The 26,477-nt window shown below is 40.5% G+C and overlaps 1 protein-coding gene across 2 annotated transcripts; it reads right to left on the reverse strand.

Annotated features, from left to right (window-relative positions):
- tecpr2 (tectonin beta-propeller repeat containing 2) lies at window positions 1-26,477 on the reverse strand. Of its 2 annotated transcripts, none has more exons than XM_016662246.1 (27): window positions 26,230-26,477; window positions 22,670-22,797; window positions 21,794-21,934; window positions 20,445-20,573; window positions 20,233-20,364; window positions 20,003-20,160; window positions 18,874-19,027; window positions 18,454-18,606; window positions 15,990-16,122; window positions 15,675-15,900; window positions 14,453-14,673; window positions 13,027-13,291; window positions 12,757-12,952; window positions 11,769-11,999; window positions 11,304-11,371; window positions 11,114-11,229; window positions 10,870-11,043; window positions 9,556-9,736; window positions 8,286-8,427; window positions 7,969-8,194; window positions 7,803-7,892; window positions 7,622-7,719; window positions 6,519-6,654; window positions 3,598-3,746; window positions 2,679-2,820; window positions 2,394-2,543; window positions 1-1,504 (listed from the first exon to the last, which is right to left on the reverse strand). In XM_016662246.1, exons 2-27 carry the CDS (start codon window positions 22,748-22,750, stop codon window positions 1,353-1,355), a joined length of 4,044 nt encoding a protein of 1,347 aa, XP_016517732.1. In that variant the 5' UTR covers window positions 22,751-22,797; window positions 26,230-26,477; the 3' UTR covers window positions 1-1,352. The 2 variants fall into 2 exon arrangements, with proteins under 2 accessions (XP_016517732.1, XP_007574984.1); XM_007574922.2 differs by having other exon boundaries at window positions 14,453-14,669; window positions 15,671-15,900.

The raw sequence follows: 26,477 nt of genomic DNA on the forward strand, positions 1-26,477 counted from the left end.
TTAAAGTGAGCAGAACTTTATTCTTTAGATTTAAACCCAGAGCAGACTGATGAGTGAAACAGGGATAATCAGGGAACATGGGGTTTTACCAGGGATCATACAAGTTTTCATTTCCACAGTCAACAAATATTTGTTTCAACAATTCCTCGAGTTCAGTTTCTTTGGGTCCCGAATCTTCAGTTATCAACTAAAACTGATTGCAGCTACTGGGATAAAACTGTCCACAGGACAGCAGTGACAGTGAATCCACTTTATGCTTGAATATTTTGCTCTTCTCAGTGTTACCGGGTTATTCTCTTTTATTATTTAGTGTGAAAGAACAAAGTAAACGTTTTGAAGTAGTAAGGGTTGTGCGGTTGGTTAGAGTAGTTAGAGAATTAAACTCAGAGAAGAAGAAAAACAAACTTTTGGGAGATAATGATGTGCTCCCTTAAAATTCCTCAAATGCATAAAGATAACAGATAAAAAGAAATCAAAAATACTCACAAAATAAAATGAACTAATTCACAGCAGAAAAGTGATGACAGGGAATCATTAAGGACCCGTCAGAGTGAGCAGGGGACAAACTGAATGACATTTTACTCAAATGCTCCTTAAATGTCTGGGTTGGTCATCAGTTACAGAGGAAACCCCGTCAGGCTGTTATGTACAGTGTCCGAAGGGTCTGGACTCCAGTTCTGAACTCAAACAGTCTCAGTCTGTTGAACTGACAGAAAGTCCTCAACCCCTTCAGTAGTGATGCAACATATGAAGACCGACAGCCCTAAAGGTAAAAGTCTGTGACTGACAGGCTGGACGCCCAAATCCTCACAAACAGAAAGGCAACTCAGAACTTTGTTTTGATTTATGGGAAGCCATCAGACGAGGAATATGGCAAATTCTGTGTTTAAAAAAAAAAAAAAGATACGTTTTCCTTCCGTCAAGTGAATGGGTCATGAATGCAGCACCATGTGAATGCATCCAGCCAAGGAAAGGAGAGAAACAGTTTCAAATGGACTAAGCCAAACTCAGCTGTCTAACGTCTCCTTTTAGTCTAAAACGTTTACTTAAGATGAATCGTAAAGCTAATTTCAAACCAGCTTGAAGTGCTGAACTGGTCTGGAATAAATATTAGCAGAGTTAAATAAGGTTAAAGTGCTTCCTGTTACAAAAATAAGATAAATTCCCTTCATTTCATTTCACACTTGGTCTTCCCAGAGTGACCCATACAGCAGACACTGCAGGATGTGATGTCATCGGCCTGCTCAGATTTGGTGAAGTCACACGATGGGAAGAGCAACGTCGATGACATCACAACGTTCTTCCAAGCCGATCCCGATCCAGATGACCAGCAGCAGAGATGGAGTCGCCGGTCAGATCAGCTCCCATTCATCCTCAACATCCTCTCCTCCGAGCACGGCGCCTGCAGGCGGGGCGGCGCTGGGCATGTGTGGGAGGAGCTTGGTCAGCCGTCGGCACAGTCCTCCAATGGGAGTCACCGCCCACAGCTCTTCCTCTGGAGTCACTGAGCAGAGAGGAGACATTGGCTGCTTCAGCGCTCAAATTTCTTTATCATCCAGAGGAATGATAAATGTCGGCTTCTGATCAAAGATCGGCTGTTTTATGACTCACATTCCAACCCGACTGGAGGCGCCCCGGTCCAATCCAACATCACACCAGTTTAAAACACACCACATCATTTGTACAGCTAATTTTTCATAATCAGCGCCTGTCTTTTGTTGGATTGTAAAACCCTGTGTTCATCGAATCTGTGCTTTTTGCTTGTAATCCAAGCTTTTCCAACACCTTACCAGAGATGAACTTGTTCTTTTTAAACCTGTTTTAGCTCCTCTAAAAAATACAGGGGCTAATATTACAATTTTCTGAGACAGCCTACTCTCAAACCAAATATAATATATACATAATCTTACCTTATAACATATAACCTGTCTGAATAATAATAGGTAAAATATGCCTGTTTTAGAAGGGTGTTCCTGTGCTTGGTGTTATTTCTACTTGTCCATGTTTTAATGGGCCACTTTGATTTGTTAAAAGCGAGTTAGCGGTGTGTTCCTGTTTAAGGAAACCAAAGTTAATAAAAGACTGGAGTTGTCAGAAAACGCCACTCTACACTAAAAAAATAAGACAGAGTGGATGTAGAGTTTGTAGTAACACGTGAACAGCAGAGTATTTATTCAAAAGTTTCCCATCATCTGTTTATGCATCATCGGTTTCTAAAGACTGCAGCTCTAGTTGATAATTATCAGATTAAACACACAATTCACTTTTTCTTTTGTTTGGGCAAATGGTTAGAACACTCAAAGGAATGGGAGTGAAGATGGGCTGTGATGCAAACCTATCAAGGTGTGTCATGATGATGTAGATTCAACTGTAACCGGTGTGAACCGTCTTACCAGTAAACCAGTTAGTGTTTCCAGGAATCTTCTTCCAGTAATCTCCAGCAGGGTTCCGATCAGAAATGCCATAACGCCGAGCCAGTTCTCCGTTTACACACCGAACCCAAACAGTCTGACAGCTGACAACCATCTGACTGACAGCCAGCCCTGCACGCGCACGCGCACGCACACACACACACACACACACACACACACACACACACACACAAACACCGTAAACCAGTGGAACACACAGAATGGACAGGTAATGCACATCGACGAAGCAGTCAGAGAAAGAAGTACCTGGTACCAGCTCCCAGTCTGTCCCAACAGGCATCTCATCACTTAGTCCAGTTCTGACAAACACACTTCCCCTGTTGTCTAGAGCCCAGAGGAGACGATCGTTAGGACTCGTCTGGATGCTGACCAGCTGGACTCCTATTGGCTGTAAAGATGTGACAGGTCGTAGTTGCATTATGGATGTCTGTAGAATGACTCCATGGAGCTGCGTTTCCATTAACCATAAAATTGCCCAAACTGAAGTTAAGAAAATAAATTTGCTTCATGGAAACAAAGCAGTTAAAAAAAACATAAATAAATCAGGGTTTTGTGCTAGGATGAGACACATTTTCAGCCATATCCAAATATAAGTAGTTCACAAAACCACAGTGGAAACACATTTTTGCATCACACGAGTCACATGACGAACATTTGGATGATAGGACTGGTGAAAACCACAAAGAACACGACAGGAAGTAGTAGGAGGACAATGGTTTGGTTTTGTAGGCGGGGCTTCTTGCTCCGACGCCTGAATAAGATGAGGATGTCTCTTCTGATTGGCTAAAAGATGATGAGCTCGGACTTATGAATATATCTCATGTAACTGTGGGTTCCATGATTTTTAATGACTTATTGTGTGAATAAGCTTATTCACGCATGATTTTACTTTCCTATTTAAATAGAAACACAGCACTAGTGAAAGTTTGTTTTTTCAGCATCAGCAAAATATAAACAAAGATTTGCACACATTTGGAACGGAAACGCAGCTGGTGTCCATCCCATCCCCTACAGTGCAAATACCTGTAGGTATTTATCAACCAAAGAAAATTTTTAAAGAACACCTAAGACACAGACCACTGCTCCACTGGACCATCAACATTTTTCACAAGAAGCTGATTTGGGACCTCTGTCAGATGGACAAACATCATATTGAAGCCGTTACCTGTGAAGGCGGTTCGATGTAGATCCAAGCCGGCATCATCATGCTCGCATTCAAAGGCTGAGTTCCAACTCTGAAGTAGACGAGTCCTCGACTGTCCACTGACCAAACATTCTGGCTGCCACAGCTCACACTGACCAGACGAACACTTCCTGAAGGAAAAACGGGAACACTTCGTTATGGAGCCTGCACTAGGATTTTCAAACAGATGTATGCAAAACCTAGAGCTGCTGTAGGTGACTTTTATATAAGTTTTAAAACATTTTTTTTTTTTACTTATATGTGAAAACTGTCACCATGTTATGAAAGCATCACATTTAAAAAATGAGCTGTGAAAAGAATTAAGCTAATTAAGCAACTTTATGTTGCTCTAAATCATAAAGATCCCATGAAGACGTATTTTGGTTTGTGGTTGTAATGTGGGACCACTGGGTTGGGATCTCGATCCGGGGCCCTTCTGGATGTTAACTAACTGGTCTCTCCAAATTGTCCTTTGGTGTGTGCGTGTGTGTGTTTGTGAGCGGTTGCATGCCCTGCGATGGATTGGTGACCTGTCCAGGGTGTGCCCTGCCTCTCACCCAATGGCTGCTGGAAATAGGCTCCAGCCCCCCAGCAACATGTAAGGATAGGCGGAATAGATAACAATGTGGCCAAATGTAAAAAATAATAAAATAAAATCCATCTTTAGAAATACTTTTTTGCAAAGCACTATTTATGACATACTTTGCTAATTGAAAATAACCATATTTTTTTTTTAAAAATCCAAAAATACAATTTTTTTTTTTTTTTAAAAATCCAAAAATACAATTTATTGTATTTATTTACAGCGTTTTAGCATGGCTGATATGTATATTACTGCCTGCAGCTCCTCTGGGCAGCTCAGGGTCAACAAACAGCCTGTGGCTCAGGTGACAGAGTGACTGTTGTGTAATCTGAACATTAGAAGTTGGTCAGCAGGTCTTTCATGAGCTAAAGTGTCATATTGGAACTTGCTGTATCTGCTGCCAGAAGTGAATGATAGCCTAAAAGTGCTACATGTGTGGAAAACAGCAAGCAGTGTATAAATATGATGAAACTGTAATCATAAGATGTAGATCCTGGGTGTCCAGTTCCAGTCCTCCAGGCAGGGCTGATGTCCTGCCAGCTTTAGATGCGTCTCTGCTCATTCAGATGGTCCAACAACCTGCTCAGCATGTCAAAGTTCTGCAGACGTTCTGCTAATGAACCATCACTCTGAACCAGGAGGAAAAAAAATGCAGACTACAGTTTTCTCAGATGTGATAGTCCAGTAGACTCAATTAGGGACCAAAATTGCAACATTTATTACATTTTCAGCTGCTGTGGTTCTCTTTCACACTGCACTGCGTCAAACTAACCAAAACCTTTGAAAAACCTGTTCACCTCCTCGCCTGTACACCAAAATCCACTGAAGGAAACAACATGAAAATCTCTGAACGCAATTTCCTTCTTCATGAAATAAAAACAAAAATGGAGTAGAGAAAATTTTAGCAGTTGAAGGATTTCTCTTTTGTCTTTGGCAGAAGACCACAACCCATTTCTCCTGCTAGTCCCAAACGAGTGCATTTGTTTTGGTTATATTTACCCAGAATGCCCTATGCATTAGTCCACTTCCAGCTTTTTGGAGCAGTCGCCAGTCGGCGAGGTTTGTAGACAGACCAGAGTTCATTTTTTGGTCTTTTACCAAAGTTCAATAAGAAATCCTACAACCAATAAAATCTGATATCACTCCATTTTTATTTACTTTTCGTGAAGAATGAAGTGATTTTCTGTGATTTCTGTATCGTTTCTGTCAGTGGTTCTTGGTGTAGCGCCCTCACAGGCGAGGAGGTGAACAGGTTCTTCAAAGGTTTTGGTTAATTTGACACAGGGGGGAGTGAAAGAGAAACCAAAGCAGCTGAAAATGTAACAAATGTTGCAACTTTGGTCACAAATGGAACCGATTCTAGTAGACTATGAAGTTTGTGTCTCAGGCTGGGTGTCCACAACATACAGCAGGTGAAGACAGGTCAGGCAATCATGTGATCTTTGATAATGAGAAGAGCAGAGGCACTATAAACAGATCTGACCTTTCCGCCATGCTACACTATCTCTATCACACACGCACACATTCCCGCTGAGCTCTGACACAAACCTGTTACACAACCCCAGACTGTCAATGTGACGAACACACACAGCTGAGTCTGGATGTTCCAGCTTCAATGTGTTTCTGCACCATCTGAAACAATGCGTGATGTGATCGGTGGTGCAACAGCTGTCTCCCAAATCATTCCATGATCAGAGATTTATTTTCGTTATCCGACATGTGCCAAAAACATTGAGCCTCAAATTACACCAAACATCCTCTGCACAGAGTGGTTGTACAAAATAAAACACGGCGCATAAAGACAAAGTGAACAGTGTCATCTATTCGGGGTTTAGAGGAGCAGTGGGAACATTCTGGAGAAGTGAGAAGTGTTTGTCTGAATTGGCTAAAATGTTAGGCAGAACAGAAGAAATCCTTTTTGAAGCTATAATCTATATTTGTTATTTCATGTCTCAGTTTGTGCCATCTAAGAACTGATATGGAGTGGAAGATTAAAGTTGGCCCTCAGCTGTTATGCCTCTGAGCCACCAGGAGGGGGCAGTCGCACAGCTGGGACCACAGGAAGTGCAGGTCTCCATTGAAATCAATGACACCACTGTGTCTTGCAAAATCTTCAGATTTTTCCCACTTTATTTCATTAGAACATTATATTTTATTAGGATTTCATATAATAGTCCAATACAAAGCACTGCATCATTCTGTAAGGGGGGAGGACTTAAAAATGACTGTGATGAAGTTATAATCTGACCTAGAAATTAATAAACCAACAAGAGCAGCTCAGCATAAGTTTTTAAAAACACAGAGTTTCTGTGGAACGCACCAAGCTGGCTGAGGTCCAGGAGGGTCCAATGCAAACCGATGGGACAGGAAGGAGACAGGGTTCGAATGCTCACTTGGCCGTGAATGTCCAAACCCCACAAAGCATCACGACAGGCGGATAAGTGGGTCAGCTCCACCTGAGCTCACAGAGGAGAGGAAAAGAGTGTAGACCAGACACAGCTATTAGCTGCATGACCTTTTGAAAAGGGTAACTTCAACTTTTTGAGAAATGTCTACTTTAAGAAGTTTGTCATTTTTGAAGAACCACTGTTTTATTTATTTAGCTTTTCAAATTTTAAGATATCATAACATCAACTTCCTAAAATAATGGTAAGTCATTTTTTGCCAAAAGTGATTTATTTACCTAAATTATCTTTTGGCAAGAACAAGGTGGTGATTTTTTTTTTCTTTTTTGCTATAAATACTTTTAATATAAAACAAAAATCATGCAAAAAAAAAAAGGAGTCAATACATTATATTTTATGGGATGGTGAGATTAGTTAAAAAGATGGTGCAACAATGCAGATAATTATATAAAGCAGATTGTAAAGTAACATAAATATTAGAAGTGATATTTTTTGCATATAGCATGAGAACAAAAAATGTGGGTTCATCTTTCAACGTCATATTTTCACCACATTTGTTAAAAAAAATCATAGGTAAATATTATATAATTTGAATAAATTAAAACGTCCGTCATTAATGAACATCACGGTTCCAAAACAAAACATTTTGTTTGCAAAATCATCTTCCTAAAAGTTTTTTACCAAAAAATTACTTTGACAAAAAAACTACTTAGACCTTTATTTTAGGAAGATGACAATATTTAGTTACCAACAAAATAATGGAAAATAAAATGTGTGATGCTGTTGAAGTCGCTGTAGAAAGACTCCAACATGATGACAAGAAAAACAGACCTAAACAAATATAACGGACACTTTCAGTATTTCATTCTGTTATGGGAATTTAAAACAATTATTCCATGGAAGTGTTTCAAACCTGATAAAATCTATATTCAGAAACATCTGTTCTTTATGAACGTCACTGAGAGCCATTTTGAAAGGTCCGAAGGTTTAGACGCAGAGACAAGCTGGGTGGTCTTACCTCTGGTGGGAGCTGGACGGAGGAAGGACGAAGCTCTCCATCCCGGTCCCACACACAGAACAGATCCTTCCTGCTCTGAGCCAACCACAGGAACGTTCCTATACACAGTCAACACAGACAGCTGACATCTGCACAGCTGAGTGCCAGAGGTCCAGATGTGTGTTCCGTCCAGGCGGCTTACCTTCTTTATGAGGCACAGATGAAGAAGTGATGAAGGTCCACCTGGTGGCTGACACAGTTCCTCTTGGGACCACGTTCTGCCAAAATGTTCCTGAAAGAACCCAAATGGAAGTGATAAGCAGGAGGAAACTGAAAGCTGCTGAGCTGCTGTGCAGAACCTCACTGACCCACGAGGTTTCCACGCGCCAGGTGCAGCTGGTTCCGTCCTGACGCCACCCACACTCCAGTGGCGTTAGCACTGACCAGGCTGGGCTGACACTGGGAGTACTGCGACAGGAAGGCCACCACCCGCTCCACCGGACCCCTGGTTACTGTGGCAACGCTCTGCGTAGCTTGCAGCAGGGTCTGGAAAAAACTGCCTTGATCGAAGACCACGTAGTCTGAAATACTGATCTGGTGGAGAAGAGAAGCGGAGTGGTGAAAGAGCAGAACCCAGAACCCAACAGAAGCCAAAATGGATCCGCTCCCCTCTAAACATGAGTACCTGCCACCAGTGGTCATCGTTGCCCTGGGGTCTGGACGGGCAGACGCCGGTTCGGAACCAGAGGCTGCCGCTGGCATCAAGCGCCCAGGCGGTTCCGCCTCCTCCTAGAGCTATGCAGATGAGCTCCAGGCCCTGAGCCTCACTGCAGCAGAAACAGACAAATAAGAACTAATGACATGTTCACTTTTACTTGTGTGTCTAGTTGCTCGGTTACCGGGCAAAAAAAAAAACATGTAGCTGATCTACATGCATATAGAGAATCCAAGCAAAAGAACAAATTATCCTCAGCCAGCAACACAGTCAGCTCCGACTGGTCAGGGTTTCCAAACTCCAGTAAACAAAGAGTTACGTTTAAGACATCCATATTTAAGATCATTTGTACTAATAATAACTAAATGGCAACCCTGGTTTTTGCTTAGTGATGCACAATATATCAGAATTAATATCTGGAGGCGGAGCAGGTTGGTCATGTGATCTTTGTTTAGTCATGTGACAGTGATCGTGATGCAGCGAACGTTTCAGGGTGTTTCACTGTAGCAGAGAAGCAGTGCAGGTGGTGTGGTCGCTTTTTCACTGAGTTTACAGGGCCGGTATTATGTATTTTCCAGATACTAATTGTAAAATGAAATTTTACTTTCTAATTTAATGCCTTGAAATTGGGCCTCTGTCTCTTTAAAATCTGCTCTTTCTGAAACTCCGCCTTCAGAATGTCATCACAACATGGCTCCTCTATTAACCTTTAACAACATTTTTACCAGCGCTGCACTGAGAAGTAGCTCCTAGAATGAACCCAGCAGATGTGCAGTTCTACCAGGTGTTTGCTAATTGCTGCTGGCTAGTCTGAAGGAGCTGAATGTGGAAGTGCTGCTCTGTGAGGCAGAAGCTCAGAAGCCTGGAAACTGCAGCTCTTAGGTGGACCTGCGTCCTCAGAGGTGCAGCTAGGTCCAATCAGGCTTTTTCAGTTGCCAAGTGAGATTAAAAGATTTCTCCAAACATGCATGAAAGAATCAAAGCAAGACTACAGGTATGTTTTTGATGAGGGAATAACCTTATAATATGATGTGAAACTCAAAAAAGGTTGACTTTACATGATACTGTCCCTTTAAATGATCAATATCTGTCAATTGTTTCATCTCTTTAGTCTTTCCTTTCCATTTCAAATCAAACGGCCACTATACTGATGTTTCATTTGGAACTTGACCTAAATACAACTAGCTGAGTTGTGCTGTACTGTGGTTGTGTTGAAGGTGTGTTAAAGTCGGCTCGGTACCTGACAGTGTCGTACTTCCAGCCGTCTCCTTCGCTGCAGTAGCTGCTCAGTCCTTCTCTGTAGAACAAAGCCTTGTGTTCACTTAGAGCCCAGACCACGCCCCCTCTCACACACACCTGGCTGAACACACACGGAGACTCCACCTTGACTGAGCGGGCGCAGGGACGCTCCACGCTCAGACCTGAAACACAAACAGCCTTAAATGTAGCAGCAGTAACCCATAGCAACGCTGCACCTGTGAGATCAGCTCCGCCTTCTTTCTGTCCTGAATCAAAGCCAACAGTCACTGCAGATGTTTCTATCCACATGTTAAAGTTTGGATTACTTCTAAGTTTTGGAAATGGAATGTATGAAGATTGTGTGGAAAGTAATCTTTTCAGATTAAAAGCATCTCATAAACATATTTTGGTCACACGCTATACAAACAGGTGTGTCAGAGGAAATGGTCCTGATTAAATGTAGAAGTTGATGGATGACTGAACCATAAACATGACTCAGCATAAATGAGGAGTTTTCTGTCTGCCTCTGGAATCCCCTTTATATCCAAAACAAAATGTTCCAATTATGATAAATAATCACGTTGCTGATATAACGGCAACTTTAGTCATTTTGTTTCAGTCTCACGGTTTGTTTTTTGGAAAATCTCCATAAATATAAATCACTTAAACATAACTAACAAACTAATGAAGTCTGGTTTCGTAACCATTTGTCCTTCAAGTTACTTTTATTCACCAGTTCAAACTCAAAGCAAACTTTTTCTTCTAAGTACATTATGTATTGTGTACAATTAACAACTCTATCTTTTTCACATTTTGGAAGCCTTTTTTTCTATTTTTTATTGTCTCACTGAGATGCAATATTTCATTTACAAGGGAGGTCTGTTTAGATAAAACAAAGGTATTTTAAAAAATTCATTAAAATATATAAGCCAATAATATATGAGCTACAAACAAGAGCATGTTTCATAAGAAGGATTTTCTTTTTGTCTTAAACGCATTTGAATCAAAGATAGATTCAGATCAGGTGATGGTGAGGAGGCCTCCCCACCTCAAAGACTAGGAGCTCATCACCAAAAAAAAACTGAAACATGAAAAAAGATTTTACTCACCGACTATTCAGAAGAGAATAAATCATTTTAAATATGCCATTTTTTTTATTAAAATATAAATAAAAACATATTATTTTCATATGATTCCTACAGAAACAAACTTCTTAGTTGAAAGAAAATACAAAGAAAAAAAAAGCTAAACCTGAAGTTATGATTGGTGTTTTAGTGACAGTAAAGCTTGACTAAATGCGACAGTTGGGAGTCACCTGTCTGCAGGTAGAGGTCTCCGTTGGTCCTGATGATCCAAGCAGAGTCGTCACTCAGCGCCACAAAGGCTGCTTGCTCTGCAGCTTTATACCAGTGACGTTTTCCTTTAACCGACACTTTGGCACAAGCAAATGCCGTCATGGTTTTCTGCTCCACCTTCCACAGCAGGTTGCCTGAGGGGTTAACAGCGGTTAGCATCTGGGATGAGTCACAGCACTGATCCAAAATAAGACATCAGCCCACCTGAAGGGGACAGCGCCACCTGGTGGACGTTGTCTTCGAAGCGCTGCCATCTGAGTCCAGTTTCAGGAAGCGTGCTGCAGAACAGCCCTCCTTTGAAATCCAAACACCACACATGCCTGGAAACGCAGGTTGTCAGAGTGAGCCATGTGAGCGCCAGCAGCAGGTCAGCAGGGAGGCTGACCGGACTCACCTGTCAGTCACCTGCAGGCTCAGGATCCCACATCCTGGTCCAGAGTAGCCCATCCAGCTTTCTGCCAGCTGCAAAGGAGAAACATTATATATTTATATTGAATTACATTCATTGACTTGCAGTGGGTACAGTCAGCACCATGGGGTTTAGTATCTCACATACAGTGTAGTGACAGATTATTACCCAGTTTACAGATTTCTTCTGATTTTGCTTTACTGTCAACCTTCAAGATTGAACCTGCAATAGCTGTGATTAACATGATTCTTTGGAGTAGTTTCAAAGCTTGATTACTGCAAGTCTCTTTTTTATTGTTAGTTCAAAATTCAATCATTTGAAAACTGTTTTTTTTATGTATCGTCTTAGGTTATCTTTGTCTGATATTACAATCTGATCACTTCTTTGATCACTTAAGTGTGACAAAAAACAGCTAAACCACTAAATGAGTGAATACTTTTCATTTCTCACCAAGTAAGGCCTGGTCTTGTCCTGCTCTGCGTCTCTCTCTGCTGTCCTCTCCGTCTCTGCAGATGGAGCGCTGTGGCTGTTTCCTCCTCCAGCAGCAGCAGCAGGAGGAGCAGAGTGGCAGTAGATGTCTCCCTCCTCATCACTGGACATGCTGGGCTTCCTGTCCTGACTGCTCTCATCACAAGGAAACACCTGGTCTGCCAGCTGAGGAGAGAGGAGTGGGTGGTCCTCCTGCTCACACAGAGAGAGAGCCGTCTGAACAATCTGCATGCTGCTCATTAACAAGTGACTTATTGTCGCAATAAGCAAGAATTCAATTAATCACATGATAAATTAATACAAGCTCAATCATTTCTATTTGCATGATTTATTATTTTTCTCTTTATTCTCTTTGTACCAAACTAGATGATAAAAGTCTTCAGTCTGGTGCTTTGGTCTCAATTAACTCTTTTTTGAAGGACAATGTCATTTACAGAGACTTCATAATTCATTTTATTTGTTGTTTTCTTGATTTATTTTGTATATTTAAAATATCTTCCAGTTCCAGTGTTATATGTTCATTAGACTTTAAGGTTCATTGCTCTTTGAGGATGTGTTCTTGCAATTATTATGCTAGTCTCGTTATATTACTTGAAAATGGTCTAAAAACAAAACAACAAAAACAACAACATTATCGTTTATCGCAATAACTTCTGGGACAATTTATTGTCCAGGAAAATGTGACAGTGACAGGTCTAGTTACCAATACCACATGACCAACTTCCTCCCTCTGCTAAAACACAAACAGCAACAGGATGTAAATAAACGTCGGTTTTTATTAGCATCCCTGTTTTACTTACTGGATCGATACAGATATGTCAAAAAAGGGCTAACATTGGCCGATACTGATGCATTCTGATATATTGTTCAACAGTAGTAAACATGAGCGTTCGTATGAGATGATATTTACATAACTGGCAGAAATGTTAAAAAACCAGTGAAAACCTACCGTCTCATCTCTGGATGCTGGTTCCAGCCCTCCATCATCCTCAGCCTTCATGTAAGAGAAGGTGGATTCCAGCAGCTGGTCAACATCTGGGGTGGGGGGTATGCAGTCTGCTTCTGAACCGTCATTCTGAGCCTTTTCTGGGTTCTGATCACTCTTCAGTCCCAACAGGAGCAGCGACCCTGCACTGGGAACGGAACTGAAAAGAAGAACGAGTCTGTCGGATCGGCAGTAATGGGATCTACTAAAGGCTGCCAATCACCAGATACAAACCCAGACTGGTTGAGGGAAGACTCCACTTCCTCCCTGACTTCCAAACAGTTATCTGAACCTGTGTGTTGTGTCTCCTGAGGCTTCTGGTCATGGTTCTGCTGTAGAGTGCCCTGGCTCTCAGCATCAAGGCCAAGGAGGAAGGCGTGGTCACTGGATGGAGTTCCACTTTCTCCGTCACTACAGTTGCTGTCCTGGACTATAAACACTGAATCTGAGCAGCTGCTCTCTACAAGACGGTTTCCAGAGCAACGGTCTAAGGAAAGGTCTAAAGACAGATGGAGACAGATCACAATGAGTCATACCAACCTGTCAGGACATACTCTTAGCTCACTCAGTTAAACAAGCAATAACATGGCAAGCTTGAACATTAGTAAGAATGGTAATCTGCAGAAGAACAACAGTAAGAGTGGTGAACAGTAGTACTAGTAGGAACCTGCTGTAGGTGACGACATCTTAGGCTTCTGTTAGCATTATGCAGCCTGCTTTCAGGATAAACTTGCTTAAAAATAGCATGTTTTAAATACAATTAGCATGCTATTACTAAGTAGCATGCTAAATGTTAGCATATTTTTTCAAAATAGAATGCTGACATGCTAAATAGAATGTTAGCATTTTATTTAGCAGTGCTAACAATCTATGCTAAATAGAATGAATACTACTAGTCAACATGTTAAAGCTATATAGCATCAACATGCTAAACAGAATGCTACAATTATTAATGTAATATCACCTATATTAAGTGACAGTAAACCTCCAGTATGTAGCTTTTATAAGGATATGTTTTTTTTTTCATATTTGACAGTGTAATATGTGAAAACATCGATCTGCTCCACTTCATCCCTGAGCTGCTAATGCCATCTGAAGAAAGGCACAGCGCCCAACCAAAAATAACCAATTAGAGCCAAGAGGAGGAGCTTTGCCAATCAACCATGTGTGTGCACTGCTAAATGTGCTAATGGTGGAGAAACAACTTATTGTTACATGAAACCATTCATCCACTGTTATCTAGACTTAGCATACACAACAGGATCTGCTATCCAGAAGGAGCTGCAGCGTAGCAGAGAGCAATGGAGGGAGGGGTAAGCAGCGCTACAGGAGATTGTTAGTGACTGCTCTAAGACCCTCCCCCTGACTCTGATTGGTTGTTTCTAGTTAGCACTGGGAGAAGCTCCATTTTTTCACATATTATCTGTCTCATACTATACTGCCAGGACACAGTGACAGTTTTAACAAATATGTTACAAAATATTTTTTATAAAAGTTACATACTTGAGTCACAACTGTAATGCAACTGAATCACTTACATTTCTCAGTAATGTTAAACTTGCCTATTAATATCCAAATATGGAAAAACACATGGTGTCTATAGTGTAGCTAACCGTCACTGACCATAGGGCAGCATTGACATCTGTCCTAATTCACTTGCCTTGATGTCTTTTCTTCTTCTTCTTCACTCTGATGGGTTTGACCACCAGCTCCTGCTGCATCCTCTCCTGGTCAATAGGGGCACTGTAGCGCCTGGAGCTCAGTTCAAGCGGAGTGCTTACCGGAGTGGCTGGGCTCAGGCTGTCCCACGTGGTGACAGAGCTGCTGCGGAAGCGAGAGCTGCTGAACAAAGTGGATGGCTGGCTGGACTCCATCACCTGAGAAGACAGACAAAATGGCCCTCATATACAAAAAGTATATTCTTGTACTGCTGCCTATATTTTATTGGGCTTTTATGTGACACATGAACACACAGTAGTAGTGGACATTTGTGAAGAAGGAAAAGGATAGTTTCAGCTGCCCTGAGTCAGAAACTAGTGACTAGATCCAAAAGAGTTATTATCCAACTTCCAATTGAAGGCTTAATGTGATTCATTTTCACACTATTCTCTCATTACTTTCATGATAAGCTTTTATCATGAAATGTCTGGACCTTCAGACAGACTTTGGAGAGATATATAATATAAAAAATATATTTTATTTGATGGGACCAAGGGAGGAAAGCTCATCTCATTATTGGGGGGGCAATAAACAGGCAAATTCCTTAAGAGCAGTTTTTGGAGGGGTCAACAATGTTACAGTGAAATGTAACATAAAATCTGGTTTAAAAAGTTTTTAATGTGTTTAAGCTGCAAGACCAAAAATGACTAGTAAGTGGCAATGCACATCAAACATAACACTACATAGCACAATGCACAACATGATAATACTGTCTTTTTCAGTAAACAAACTGCTGAGACCCATAGAAGCCAAACTAAGATTCAAATGTTTAGATATGAGTTTGGTTCAATGTCACTGATCTTTACAACAACTTAAGACTCTAAATGAAAACAAGTTTTAATGAGTAACTCCACTTGGTAAAATTCCTCATAAGTACTGATTTATTGAAGTGACTCTCAATGCAAGCAATGTGTTATTTAAATTATTATTTGCTAAAACTGTTTTGGTTTTTCCATGTTCTGAGAACCTATAAGTAGGTAGAAATAATGAATATCGGGGAAGTATAGCTTAAACTTAATGTTCAAAGTGTTTTTATGGAAAATATTCCATATATTCAGATTGTTTTTCTTTTTTTGTGGTTTTAAAAGCTCTATGTTGAAGATGGTAAGACATAAGGGCATACCGTTCTGTTTTTCTGTCTGCTCTATGATAACGTTACCTTTAGCGGGCTGTCCTGCTCCACCGCCTCTTCAACTTCTTCCACTCCTTCCTCTTCCTCCTCTTCATCTGTTCCTTCCTCAGAGAGCTTCTCGCTCCCTCCTGCCTCCTCTTTGCCCCCATCTTCTGTGATGATGGCCATTGTTCTGATTGGCTGGACTATTTCCACTGACCCAGTTGGCTGGAGAATTGTGGGTGTGGTCAGTGGTGAAGGCAGGTAACCTGGCAGCACTGGTAATAAAGGGAAACAGAGAAGTTGTAGTTGTTGGTTTGTGCTGCCACCAGTAGAGGCTATCTGTGGCAGAGTAAGCAGTGCTCACGGTTTGAGGAGATTCCCTCTGGATTGCTGGACAGGCGGACAATCTCTCTGTCTCCTTTCAGGACGAAGATTTCATTTTCACAAGATGAAACAGACACAATGTCTCCGCTGCTTTCCAGACAACCGATTATAACCTTAAAGAGCCAAACAAAACCACAACTTGTGTTTAAATACAACGTTTTCTGTTTCAAAGATGAATTGTCTCTTCACTTCTTTAAGATACAATAATAGTCACAATAAAATACTTTGATTTAATTCCAGTTTGAGGCACTTTTTCTAGTAGATCTCAGTGCTGCTATGACATGCTGATGAACAAAGAGGAAATGATTCTGCAACTGGGTGATCCTCTGCTGAACTGGTTGAAATCTTATCTGGCAGACCAGGACTAGTTTGTTTTATATGACAGATATGAATAAATGCAAACAGGGTCCCATATGGGGTTCCTCCAAGCTTCTCTCTGGGCCCATTTTAATTTAGTAACTATGCTCTCCGTAGCTGCAAGGGTGTCTTACCATACTTATAATGATGACATACAGCTTTATGCATCTGTGTCATCACATGATCCTATTCAATTAGGATCATGTGATGACACATGATCACTGTGGGAGTTTGTCCATTACATAAATGAGGTAATAGGCCAGAATCTTCTCCAGCTCATCCTGACTCATACGTTGACTTCAAGACTTTTCTATCTGAGCCTACTGGCTGTCAGAATTAAAGGATTTCTGTCAAAGGAAGAAACAGAAAAACTGGAGCATGCTTTCTTCCTCAGGACATCAGTATGCTGCATTGTGTCTTTGGGGTGTTTGTACAAATACATAAAGAAGTTAACAGCTCATCAAGAATACAGTTCCCTGAGTTTTGACCAATAACAAAAAATGGAAAATAACCCAAAAAACCTCAACCTGACATGATAATGAGATGATGAGAATTCTGGGAGAAAGCCAGAGGTTTGCAGCTCACATTTTAAACAGGGAACTCAAATGTCACACTGAGGTAAGGAGGGAAGCCTTCAGGTTCCAAAACTGCAAATGCAGCAGTAATTCCCGACAAATCTGTCTGGGGGTTTGTTAAAAGTTTGAAGGTAAAACATCACCATGGTAACTAGAAAAGAAAGCTTTTGGACAGTCAATTGTATCGAGCTGCTTTCTTCTCTGTAGTACTTCCAATCCTTCATTGATCTATCTTCAACTTTTCCATTGCCAGCAACTGTGAAACTACAAATTTCCTTCAGAAATTGTAACACTTCTTCTACTCATCCATGTTTCTGTTAGTGGTGTCCTGATACTGGCATTGGGCCGATACCAGCGTCAAGTACTCATCCTTGTAAAAGCAACTCGATCCTCTGAACAGATACCACTGTTGTATTTGATTTTCCCCCTAAGAGTGGCTGTAACTCAATGGGTAGATTTATTTAACTTTTATTATGTTTTATTTATTTTAAATGTCTACAACATTTGTCATGCTGTACTTTTGATTGGCTTATACAGTCCAAAGACTGTAGGCCTGCAAGAAAGAAGAGTCAGCCTGTTCTGAATAAAGTAAATGTGTTTTAAAACTTATTGTGTGAAACATAACTACTAACTTATTAACTACTTGGCATCAGCAAATACTTAAAGTAAAGTACTAGATCTGGAATAAACTGATATCCAGTCACCCTGATTTCCATTTCACTGATTTAAGCAATATGGTTACTAAAGTCAACATTTTTGTTTGTTTGTGATCTTATGGGACCAGCAGAAAAGGTTTCATTTGATTATTTTTCAATGGTGACAAAATGAACAATCATCTTTTTAACAATGAATGCAAAGAAATACTTTAACAAACGCAGATCTGGCATCATTACTTGGGACGCACTGATCCAGTTTTGTCACTTCCGATATCGATACCGATATCTGAGCATTAGTACTGAGTGATACCAATCCGATACAGAAAATCAGCTGAATTAATTTAAAATGTTTCTGTTTTTAAACACAGACATAAAGGCACTGAATTACTTGTCTGACCAAGCCTCACAAGCTTGGTCAGACAAGGAAAAGCAGCTTTATATTGTTCAGGCAGTGAAATTAGGAATAGAACAGCAAATGGAAAATGAATAATAAAGAAACTGAAACTGACAAAAAACAATAGTTTCACTATTTTGGTAAAATATGTAAAAATAAACTGAAACAAACTTTCTTTCAAATGGTTCAGAAAGAGCAATTAGGAATTCAAAATATAATATAAAATAAATAAGAGCACAAAGCAAAGAATTAGACTGACTAGATCTGCCTTTATGGATCAGGCACATTGTCACTGATAAACGATCTAGAATGTTTGTCAATATTGAGACTGATACCGATGTTATGGATCGATGCATCTCTACTATCTACTGGGTTCTTACATAGTCGTTGTACTCTGAGCTCTGATCGCAGTCAATTGAATTACATAGAAACTAAAGAATATGCAGTAGATGAACACACTACCTCGTTGAGACAGTCAAACACGTAGATGCTGTATTCATTCCAGCTGAGAATCCAGCCCTCTCTGAAGAAACAGCTGAGCAGCCCGAGCTGCCGGTCTGCTGGACGGTACGCTCCAACTGGACCGGGGCGTGGAAACAGCTCAAACTGAGGGATCTGGAACGGAGCGGTGGACAGGAAGGGAGACAGGAACAGGAATTCTGTAGACTACTTGTCACATTTACAACCACAAACCGCAGTGCATTTCAGACTGTTTGTGACAGACCAATATAAATTGGTCATAATGATGGTTTTAGACATTTTTACAAACAAAAATATGTGGTGTGAATTAATATCCAGCCTCTATGAGTCAATTCTCTGTTGAACCAACTTTCCCTGCAAGTGTATCAAATGTATTTCCTTAGAGGAAGGTTCTGTGAATACCTGTTTGTCAAAAAAGGACTTGAGTAGTCGAGTCTCCTCCACCTCTCCTCTAACGTTAGACCTCCACAGCCTGAGTCCGGGTCGGGCAGCGTACACCTGCAGGTCGCTCTGCTTACAAAGAGCCGGCAGAAAGCAAGCGCCAAACCTGCCGGTTCTGAGACAGCAGAAAAACACACCGTCACCGCCGCTACCTGAACTGGTTGTTTAATGGATGATAGGTAGGGGTGCACCAATAAATTGACCAGCCAAAAAAAAAAAAAAAAGAAAGAAATGTCTCAGAATTTCCTTAATTTTGGGAGATCGGCAATCGGTTGAAACTGATGTTATCTACCTCTGTAAAGAGCTGAAAACCTGCCACTGTCCTCTTTTGACCTGCAGTGAGACAGACTGACCGACAGAAACACCCACCAGGTCGTGCGGCTAACAATAGTCACCCCACTGTTGCAAACTTAGCAACTTGTCAGACAAAAGAAAAATTCAGTATCGGCCAAAATCGAAATTGGCAGGTCAGACTTTATAAACGTTATTCTCTCATCAAACATACACCTGGAGTATTGCTTTGATTCTTTCATGAATGTTCCAGGAATCCTTCAATCTCCCATGGCAACCATTCATCCTTGCTCTCATAAAGTTCCACCTCTTTACCCAAAGCTCCTCCTTGGAGCTTCAGCCTGCAGCTGAGACTCCGCCCCACAGATCAGCCCTCCCCACTCAGCTCCTCCAGACTAGCAGTAGCAGCTATTAGCAAACACCTGGTGGATATGCACCTCTGCTGAGTTCATCATTAGGAACTAGTTGGTTGGTTGTAAATGGCATAATGGTGGAGAATTGTTGTGATGTCACGCTCATGGTAGAGTGTCAGAAAGAAGAGGAGCTTCTTAAAGAGATAGAGGATCAATTTCAAGGTGTTAAGTTGTAAAGTTAATTTATTTTAAGTTATGTTTGATATGTATAGCATTGTTTTTATAACAACTGAAAGTAACAGTTACTTTATTATGCTATAAAGAGGCATTATGTAGCTGTAAAATACATAATACTGCCCCTTTAAAGATCTGTAATTGACCAGAAAACAGCAATCAGTGCACCTCTAGAGGGAGCTCTATGTAAAGAACGAGTGAGAGTGGCGTACCTCTTTCGGGGTTTGGTGCCCAGCTGCAACACTTCCTGCTTCTGCGTACAGTAAAGCACGGACCTCTGCTGCGTCGAGACCAGCAGCACCTGGTGTCTGTATTCCATCTGAACCACACCTGACGGCTCCTCTAGCAGCAGCACTGGCTTACACACCCCCTGCACACACTCACAGTTAGACAGCGTGTCTCACAGGAGGGGCAAACAGTCCCACGTCACCCTGCATTCTACCTGGTCCAGGTCCAGAGCAGAGAACACAACCCGACCTTTATCGTCTCCGGAGAACAGCTTCATTCCGTTGGCGCTCCAGGTCAAGGAGGTGATGGAGCCTTTATGGAGGCTGACAACATCGAAACGCCTGAGCTGCGACCAGAACAGATCAGTGAGCTGCGGTCGCATGACGACAGGCAGGCTGCAGAGAGGACAGATGTGCACGAGCCAACCTGTTTGTTGCGCCCAGGGAGCGGGGACACCAGCTGGAAGACCACGACCCGACCAGAAGCTGTTCCAGCAGCCACCAGGTCATCAAAACAGCTGAGCAGTTTCACTGCGGTGATCGCGTCACATTTTCCCTGTCGGACGCAGGCACACCATGAGAACTGCAGCGCCTCGCAAGAATACTCAGACCGGCTGACCCGTTTCAGGTTTTATTGAGTTATACAACAACCGACTTCAACAGATTTTATTTGGGATTTGATGAGATAGATCAACACAAAGAAGAGCTTGCTCTTTAAGAGAGAGGAAAGTAATGCTTGGCATGAATATCCTTTTACAAATAAAAATCTGAAAAGTGTGGTGAGCCCCATTTATTCTGCTGTGCCTGAATAAAATCTATTATGACCAGCTGCCTTCAGTAAACAGAGTCCAGCTGTGTGTGAAGTGATCTCAGTAAACCTGCAGCAGCCAGGGCCCGATTTATACGGATGTGGCCCCTGGGCTGGAGTCTGATTTGGTGCCCTAGTCACAAAGGAGAAATTATTTTATTAAAGCAAACTATAGTAAATTACTAGGTAGTTTAATTTATCCGTGGCAGGCTTAATACATCCCCAAACAATAATATGTTGTTCCCTAAGAAATCAATTATAACTTAATAACTTTCCAAAACAGGAATATTGTTTATATTCATAAAAGTCCCAAGACATTAATAAAACTCACCTAATTTGGGTTTATAAAATGTATATAAAGAACAATGTTTACAAAACATGGATTCATGAAAGAAAAGAAAAAAACAGAAAAGAAAAATCTACGGGGCCCCCTCAAAAATCTGCTATGCCATGTATTAGAATGGCCCAATCAAAGTCCAGAACTGAAATCTGTGGCAAGACTTCAGATTTCAGTTATTATGTCTGATATTATGCAGGGCAATTATGTCTGCAAAATAGCCCGTTCTGTCTGCTACTTTGCAGACAGAAATGTCAATCTCTAGATTTAAAAAGCAGGTGGAGAAATTCCCCAGAATATTTGAAGTTTAAAACAGGAAAACTAAAAGTATTTTCTCCGGGCACTAAATACGATTACATGATACAGTTAAAATAAAAGTGTATTTTTAAAATACACTTTTATTTAAGAAAAAAAATTGAAAACATATTTTTGAGCTATATAAAATCCCAATGAAATAAAATGAGGTTAGTGGTTGCAACGTTACAAAATGTGGAAATTTTCAGTGGCTGTGAAAACTCCTGCAGAGGAATGTGGGGGAGATTTGATCATAAAAGCTTCCAAATACGGTTTGTGACTTTTTGAAAATGAATGACTGTGGACTGATGGAAGACAACATAGAGGGCGCTCTCACCTCCATGCTGTACTTGTTCATATGTGCAATGCGACGACAGTAAAGGTACAGCATGCCGATGCTGCTGCCCACCGCCAGGAAGTCTGAGCTGCTGTCCAGAGCTGTCAGGTAGACCAGCACAGACCTGAAGCCCCGCTGCACCTACACACACACACACATGCACACACACACGCACACAGGAGCATTCATTAAAAAAACAACAAAAAAACACACCAATTACACCCAACCAGTCACCTTTGTAACTGATGAAATTGAATTTGTTGATTTCCAGAATAATGACAGAGTGATGTTTTCAGGAACTGTTTAAACTTTTATCAGTTTACATACTAAGGAAAAATTATTTTACCTTTGAATAAAATAATAAAACAGTACCTTTGAATTTGGACTTCAAAACTTTGCACTTCACAAAGTATTAAAGCTGAGCACCGTCGTATCATCACGCAACTTTTAAATGTATTTTAAAGAGGATGCCGTCTGAAACCTGCTAAAAATTGTATTTTACCCTTTGCTCTTGTCTCTGTAATGTTTTTACTGTTTCATGATTTCAAAAGTGTTGCTAATGTTTGCTGTTTACTGTAAAATGTGCTGCTGGATCTCATGTATTCTTCTCCCCCTCCCAGGTTGTTATTGCAAATAAAAAATTGTTCTTATCTCACCTGGTGAAATAAAGTTTTTTTTTGTTGTTGTTCTTTTTTTTTAAATCAATCAAATTTGGGAAAGTCCAGATTATAAAGTAATTTTGAATTTGAATTTAAACCTGAGTTGAGTTGTGAAGAAATTTTAAGGCTTCATGTAAAAAACTGTAGAGGAATTGAGCAGATGTTCAGCCATGACACTGATGCCCTGCTTTAGCATCTGTGAGTTTTGGGTCGGTACCTTGGCAGGGATGGCATTCAGCAGGTAGTACAGCGGACAGAACTCCCTCAGGATGGAAGCTGAGGCTGGCTGCGTTGTCATGGTTCTCCCTGGGGATGACTCAGCAGCTCCTGGTAATCATTTCAGACCTAAACACAAAAACCTGAATGTTATTGATGCAGTATACAGTACTTACACACCAAAACATAAAGTGTGCTTAAGAAGTTTTTTTCTTCAGTAAAATTTATTACTGGCCAAATCAGAGGGAGCAGAGGGGCTCTGAGGAACATGGGACCACGTTAGCAGTTGAGATTTTACAAAGCATAAAATAAAAACCAATAACCAAACTCTGAAATGTCTCATTCATCCAAGAAGTCCTCATAGTGTTTCACAGATGGATTCAATTCATTTTCCCTTAAAGGGGCAGCATTATGTAAAATCAACTTTTTTGAGCTTTACATCATGTTATATATTATTCCCTCATAAAAAGCAAACCTAGAATGTCACCTTGAATCTTTTATGCATGTTTGAGAAATCCTCAAGTCTTACATGGCAACCATTCAGCTGTGCAAAATGGGTGTTGTTAAAGGGTTAGTGGAGGAACCATGTTGTGATGACTTCCTGAAGGCAGGGTGTCAGAAAGAGCAGGAGTTTCTTAAAGAGACAGAGGCCCAATTTCAAGGCGTTAAATTACAAAGTCAAATTTCTTTTAAATTACATATGATATACATTTCTTTAACTGAAGGTAGCATTGTTACTTGATTGTGTTATAATATGGCACTATGTGCCTCGAAAACAAATAATACTGCTGCTTAAGAAAACTCAACACAATGCCCTATAATCATAAAATAAAATAAACTGACATGTAAATCACAGCCTTTATTTAACAATTAATCCACCTTTGGCAGCAATTACAGACTCAAGTCTTGTTGAATGTGATGCCCAGCCATCTTTGGACAGTTCCATGCAGGCCTCTCTGCAGAATCTGTCAGTTCTCTCAGTTTGGGAAACGTTGGTGGCCAAACTGTCGCCTGATCTCTCCACAGATGTTCAGTCTCTGCCTGGACCGCTCCAGGACAGCCACAGGGTGTCCTGAAGGGTCGTTCAGAGAGACACTGAGGCAGGTCAGATCTGTTTGTTGGGTGTGTTCCATGCAGTGACACTTCTTACTGATCCACTAAATTATTTTATGCCTTGATTCAAATTTTAAGATAAAAATCTAAAGGTCCTGGAACTAACCAATGAAACTAAAAAGATATTTTGAGTTAAGTCTGCAAACCAGGTTCTGTATGCACCAACCCTCTGTGTCCTTCGGGGGTTTTGCCACAGGAAGTGTGGCTGGTCCAGTACTTAATGTGTTTGTCTGCATCATCTCGCTCTCTACACCTCTTAACTCCCAGCACACCAAGGCAGATCCAGCTCTCCTCGAGGTTTCTGTCCATTAAGGGCAGCCATCGCTCTCTATTGCCCTCTCTCCATCTCCGCCACCTCATGCCTACTGCGTCCAGCTCACTGCATCAATTCTTATTGATGTATCAAATCTCTTTTATCGCTACTAAATACTCACTTTAAGAGGATAAATATCTCTGCACATATTTTACATTTCATATTTGCATTTAATTATTATTATTTTTGGAAATCAAATTTTTCTTAGAAATTAAAGGGTTGAGGTGATGTTTGTTTGCCAATAAAAATCTAAATCATGATTAATTTGTAAAAGCAATAAAAAGGGTAAAACATTTAAGGAGGTGAATACTTTTGGTAACACTTCATTTGAAGGGGGTTGAATAAAACTGTCATGACACTTTCATAAACATGACATAACACCTGTCATGAACATCAATAAGTCTTCATGAATATTTATGACTGTTGTCATAAAGCGTCATTCGGTAAATTATGACACTTTTAATACAAAGTTGACATTATTCAAAAATGTCTTTATGACAACTTGACATTAACCAAGAAATCATTACTGTTTAAACTTTACCTTTGATAACATCAAGCTACCTAATTTTTAAAGTGCAATCAGTAATACTTTTATAACAAATTTATATTAGTATTTATAATTGCTTGGAAAGTGGAGGGTTCCTCACCAAAAGAAAATTCAACATGGCTGCCCCATTAAAGGTAGCGATAACAACAGTTAGAATATTGTATTTTATATTGTATATTGTATTTGTTGTATTTTAAAAGCTCATTAAATCAGTCACTCTTCAGCCTCGGTTGGCTGAAATGGTATGAGCCCAGGAATAAACAGCTATTAGCTTGTTGTGANTGACGCTTTATGACAACAGTCATAAATATTCATGAAGACTTATTCATGTTCATGACAGGTGTTATGTCATGTTTATGACAGTGTCATGACAGTCTTATTCAACCCCTTTCAAATAAAGTGTTACCATACTTTTTTTACTTGGATTGTATCCATACTGTTAAAGAATTGAGCAAAAATAAAATTAGAACCACATTGTTGTGTCATCATTTTGTCTCCTATGACAAACCGAAACTTTTTCTTTTTGAATATGTATAAATGTACTGGTCAATGTCATGTCTGAAGATGAAATGTTTTTTGTTCCAGAGAGAAAACTAAAAATTCTGCAGTACTAAAATAAAAGTACTAAATAAAAATATTAAAAATCAAGGAATCAGGTTTAAAGTGCAGCTATTTTCCTGAAGTCTGTTTTGGAAGACAGTTAAATTAATTTCATATGAATGGACAGTGGAAATTCATGTGAAATTAGGATCTCTGTTCTCAGCACTAGATTTCATTACTGTAATGGTGTTATTCGCACTTTGGAGTTGAAATTTCCAGATTCATGTATGAAAAATCAATGAGAAGAATCCCTGTATTTATAATTGCTTGGAAAGTGGAGGGTTCCTCACCAAAAGAAAATTCAACATGGCTGCCCCATTAAAGGTAGCGATAACAACATTTGCACTCTGATAGTTTGTATTTTAAAAGCTCATTAAATCAGTCACTCTTCAGCCTCGGTTGGCTGAAATGGTATGAGCCCAGGAATAAACAGCTATCAGCTTGTTGCGATAAATAAATCCCAAAACTTTCCAGACTTTCAGCTGAACCAAAGGTATCCGGTCGTCAAGGTATATCGAGACCCGAGTTCCGTTTTCCAAGGTAAACGGAATGCAGCATAACACAGGGGGCGTTAACGACCAGCCTGGTGAAAATAAAACCCAGAAATGTGCATGCTTAATTAAATATGGACAACAATCACTCCGGCACACCCCGAACCAAACAATCCTATCTGTCTAATATACAGCATTCTGTATATTAGACGTATTCCAGACCAGATATTGAAGTGTTTACATGTGTGATGGGGTGAACTGTTGGACTGTCCTTGCGGCGCCCTGGTAGGGTAATATGAGCTCTAAGCGCTGTAGGACAATATGACTATTCACAATGAATAAAAAAAGAAAGTGACGCAATAACAAATATAAAAAATACCAAACATGGTGCTGTTTAAAAAGCTGCTAGCGACGGCTAGCTAGCATCATCTGAAGCAGCAACTCCAGTAAACAGAGCAGAATAATGACAGCAGGAGGAGAAAGAGCATGATACCTACTGGGACCTCAGCCTGGCGAAGGATGGACCCAGATGTTGATCCTTGTAATCCTGCTTCGACTTTATTTCAAAGTGAGGACAGGTGCCATCGCCCAGCATTTACAGGAGTTATCTGAACGAGACCGTCAAACTACGCCTCCTACAGGCCACACGCGAAAACATCCGCGTCTCTGATCTGTTTTATTTTTGTAGATTCCATCTTTCAAATTGTCAAACAGCTTATCTAAGAAATGGGTCTGCTCTTTCTTA

This window comes from Poecilia formosa, unplaced genomic scaffold (assembly GCF_000485575.1).
Source record: "Poecilia formosa unplaced genomic scaffold, Poecilia_formosa-5.1.2 Scaffold364, whole genome shotgun sequence".
Classification (NCBI taxonomy): Eukaryota; Metazoa; Chordata; class Actinopteri; order Cyprinodontiformes; family Poeciliidae; genus Poecilia; species Poecilia formosa.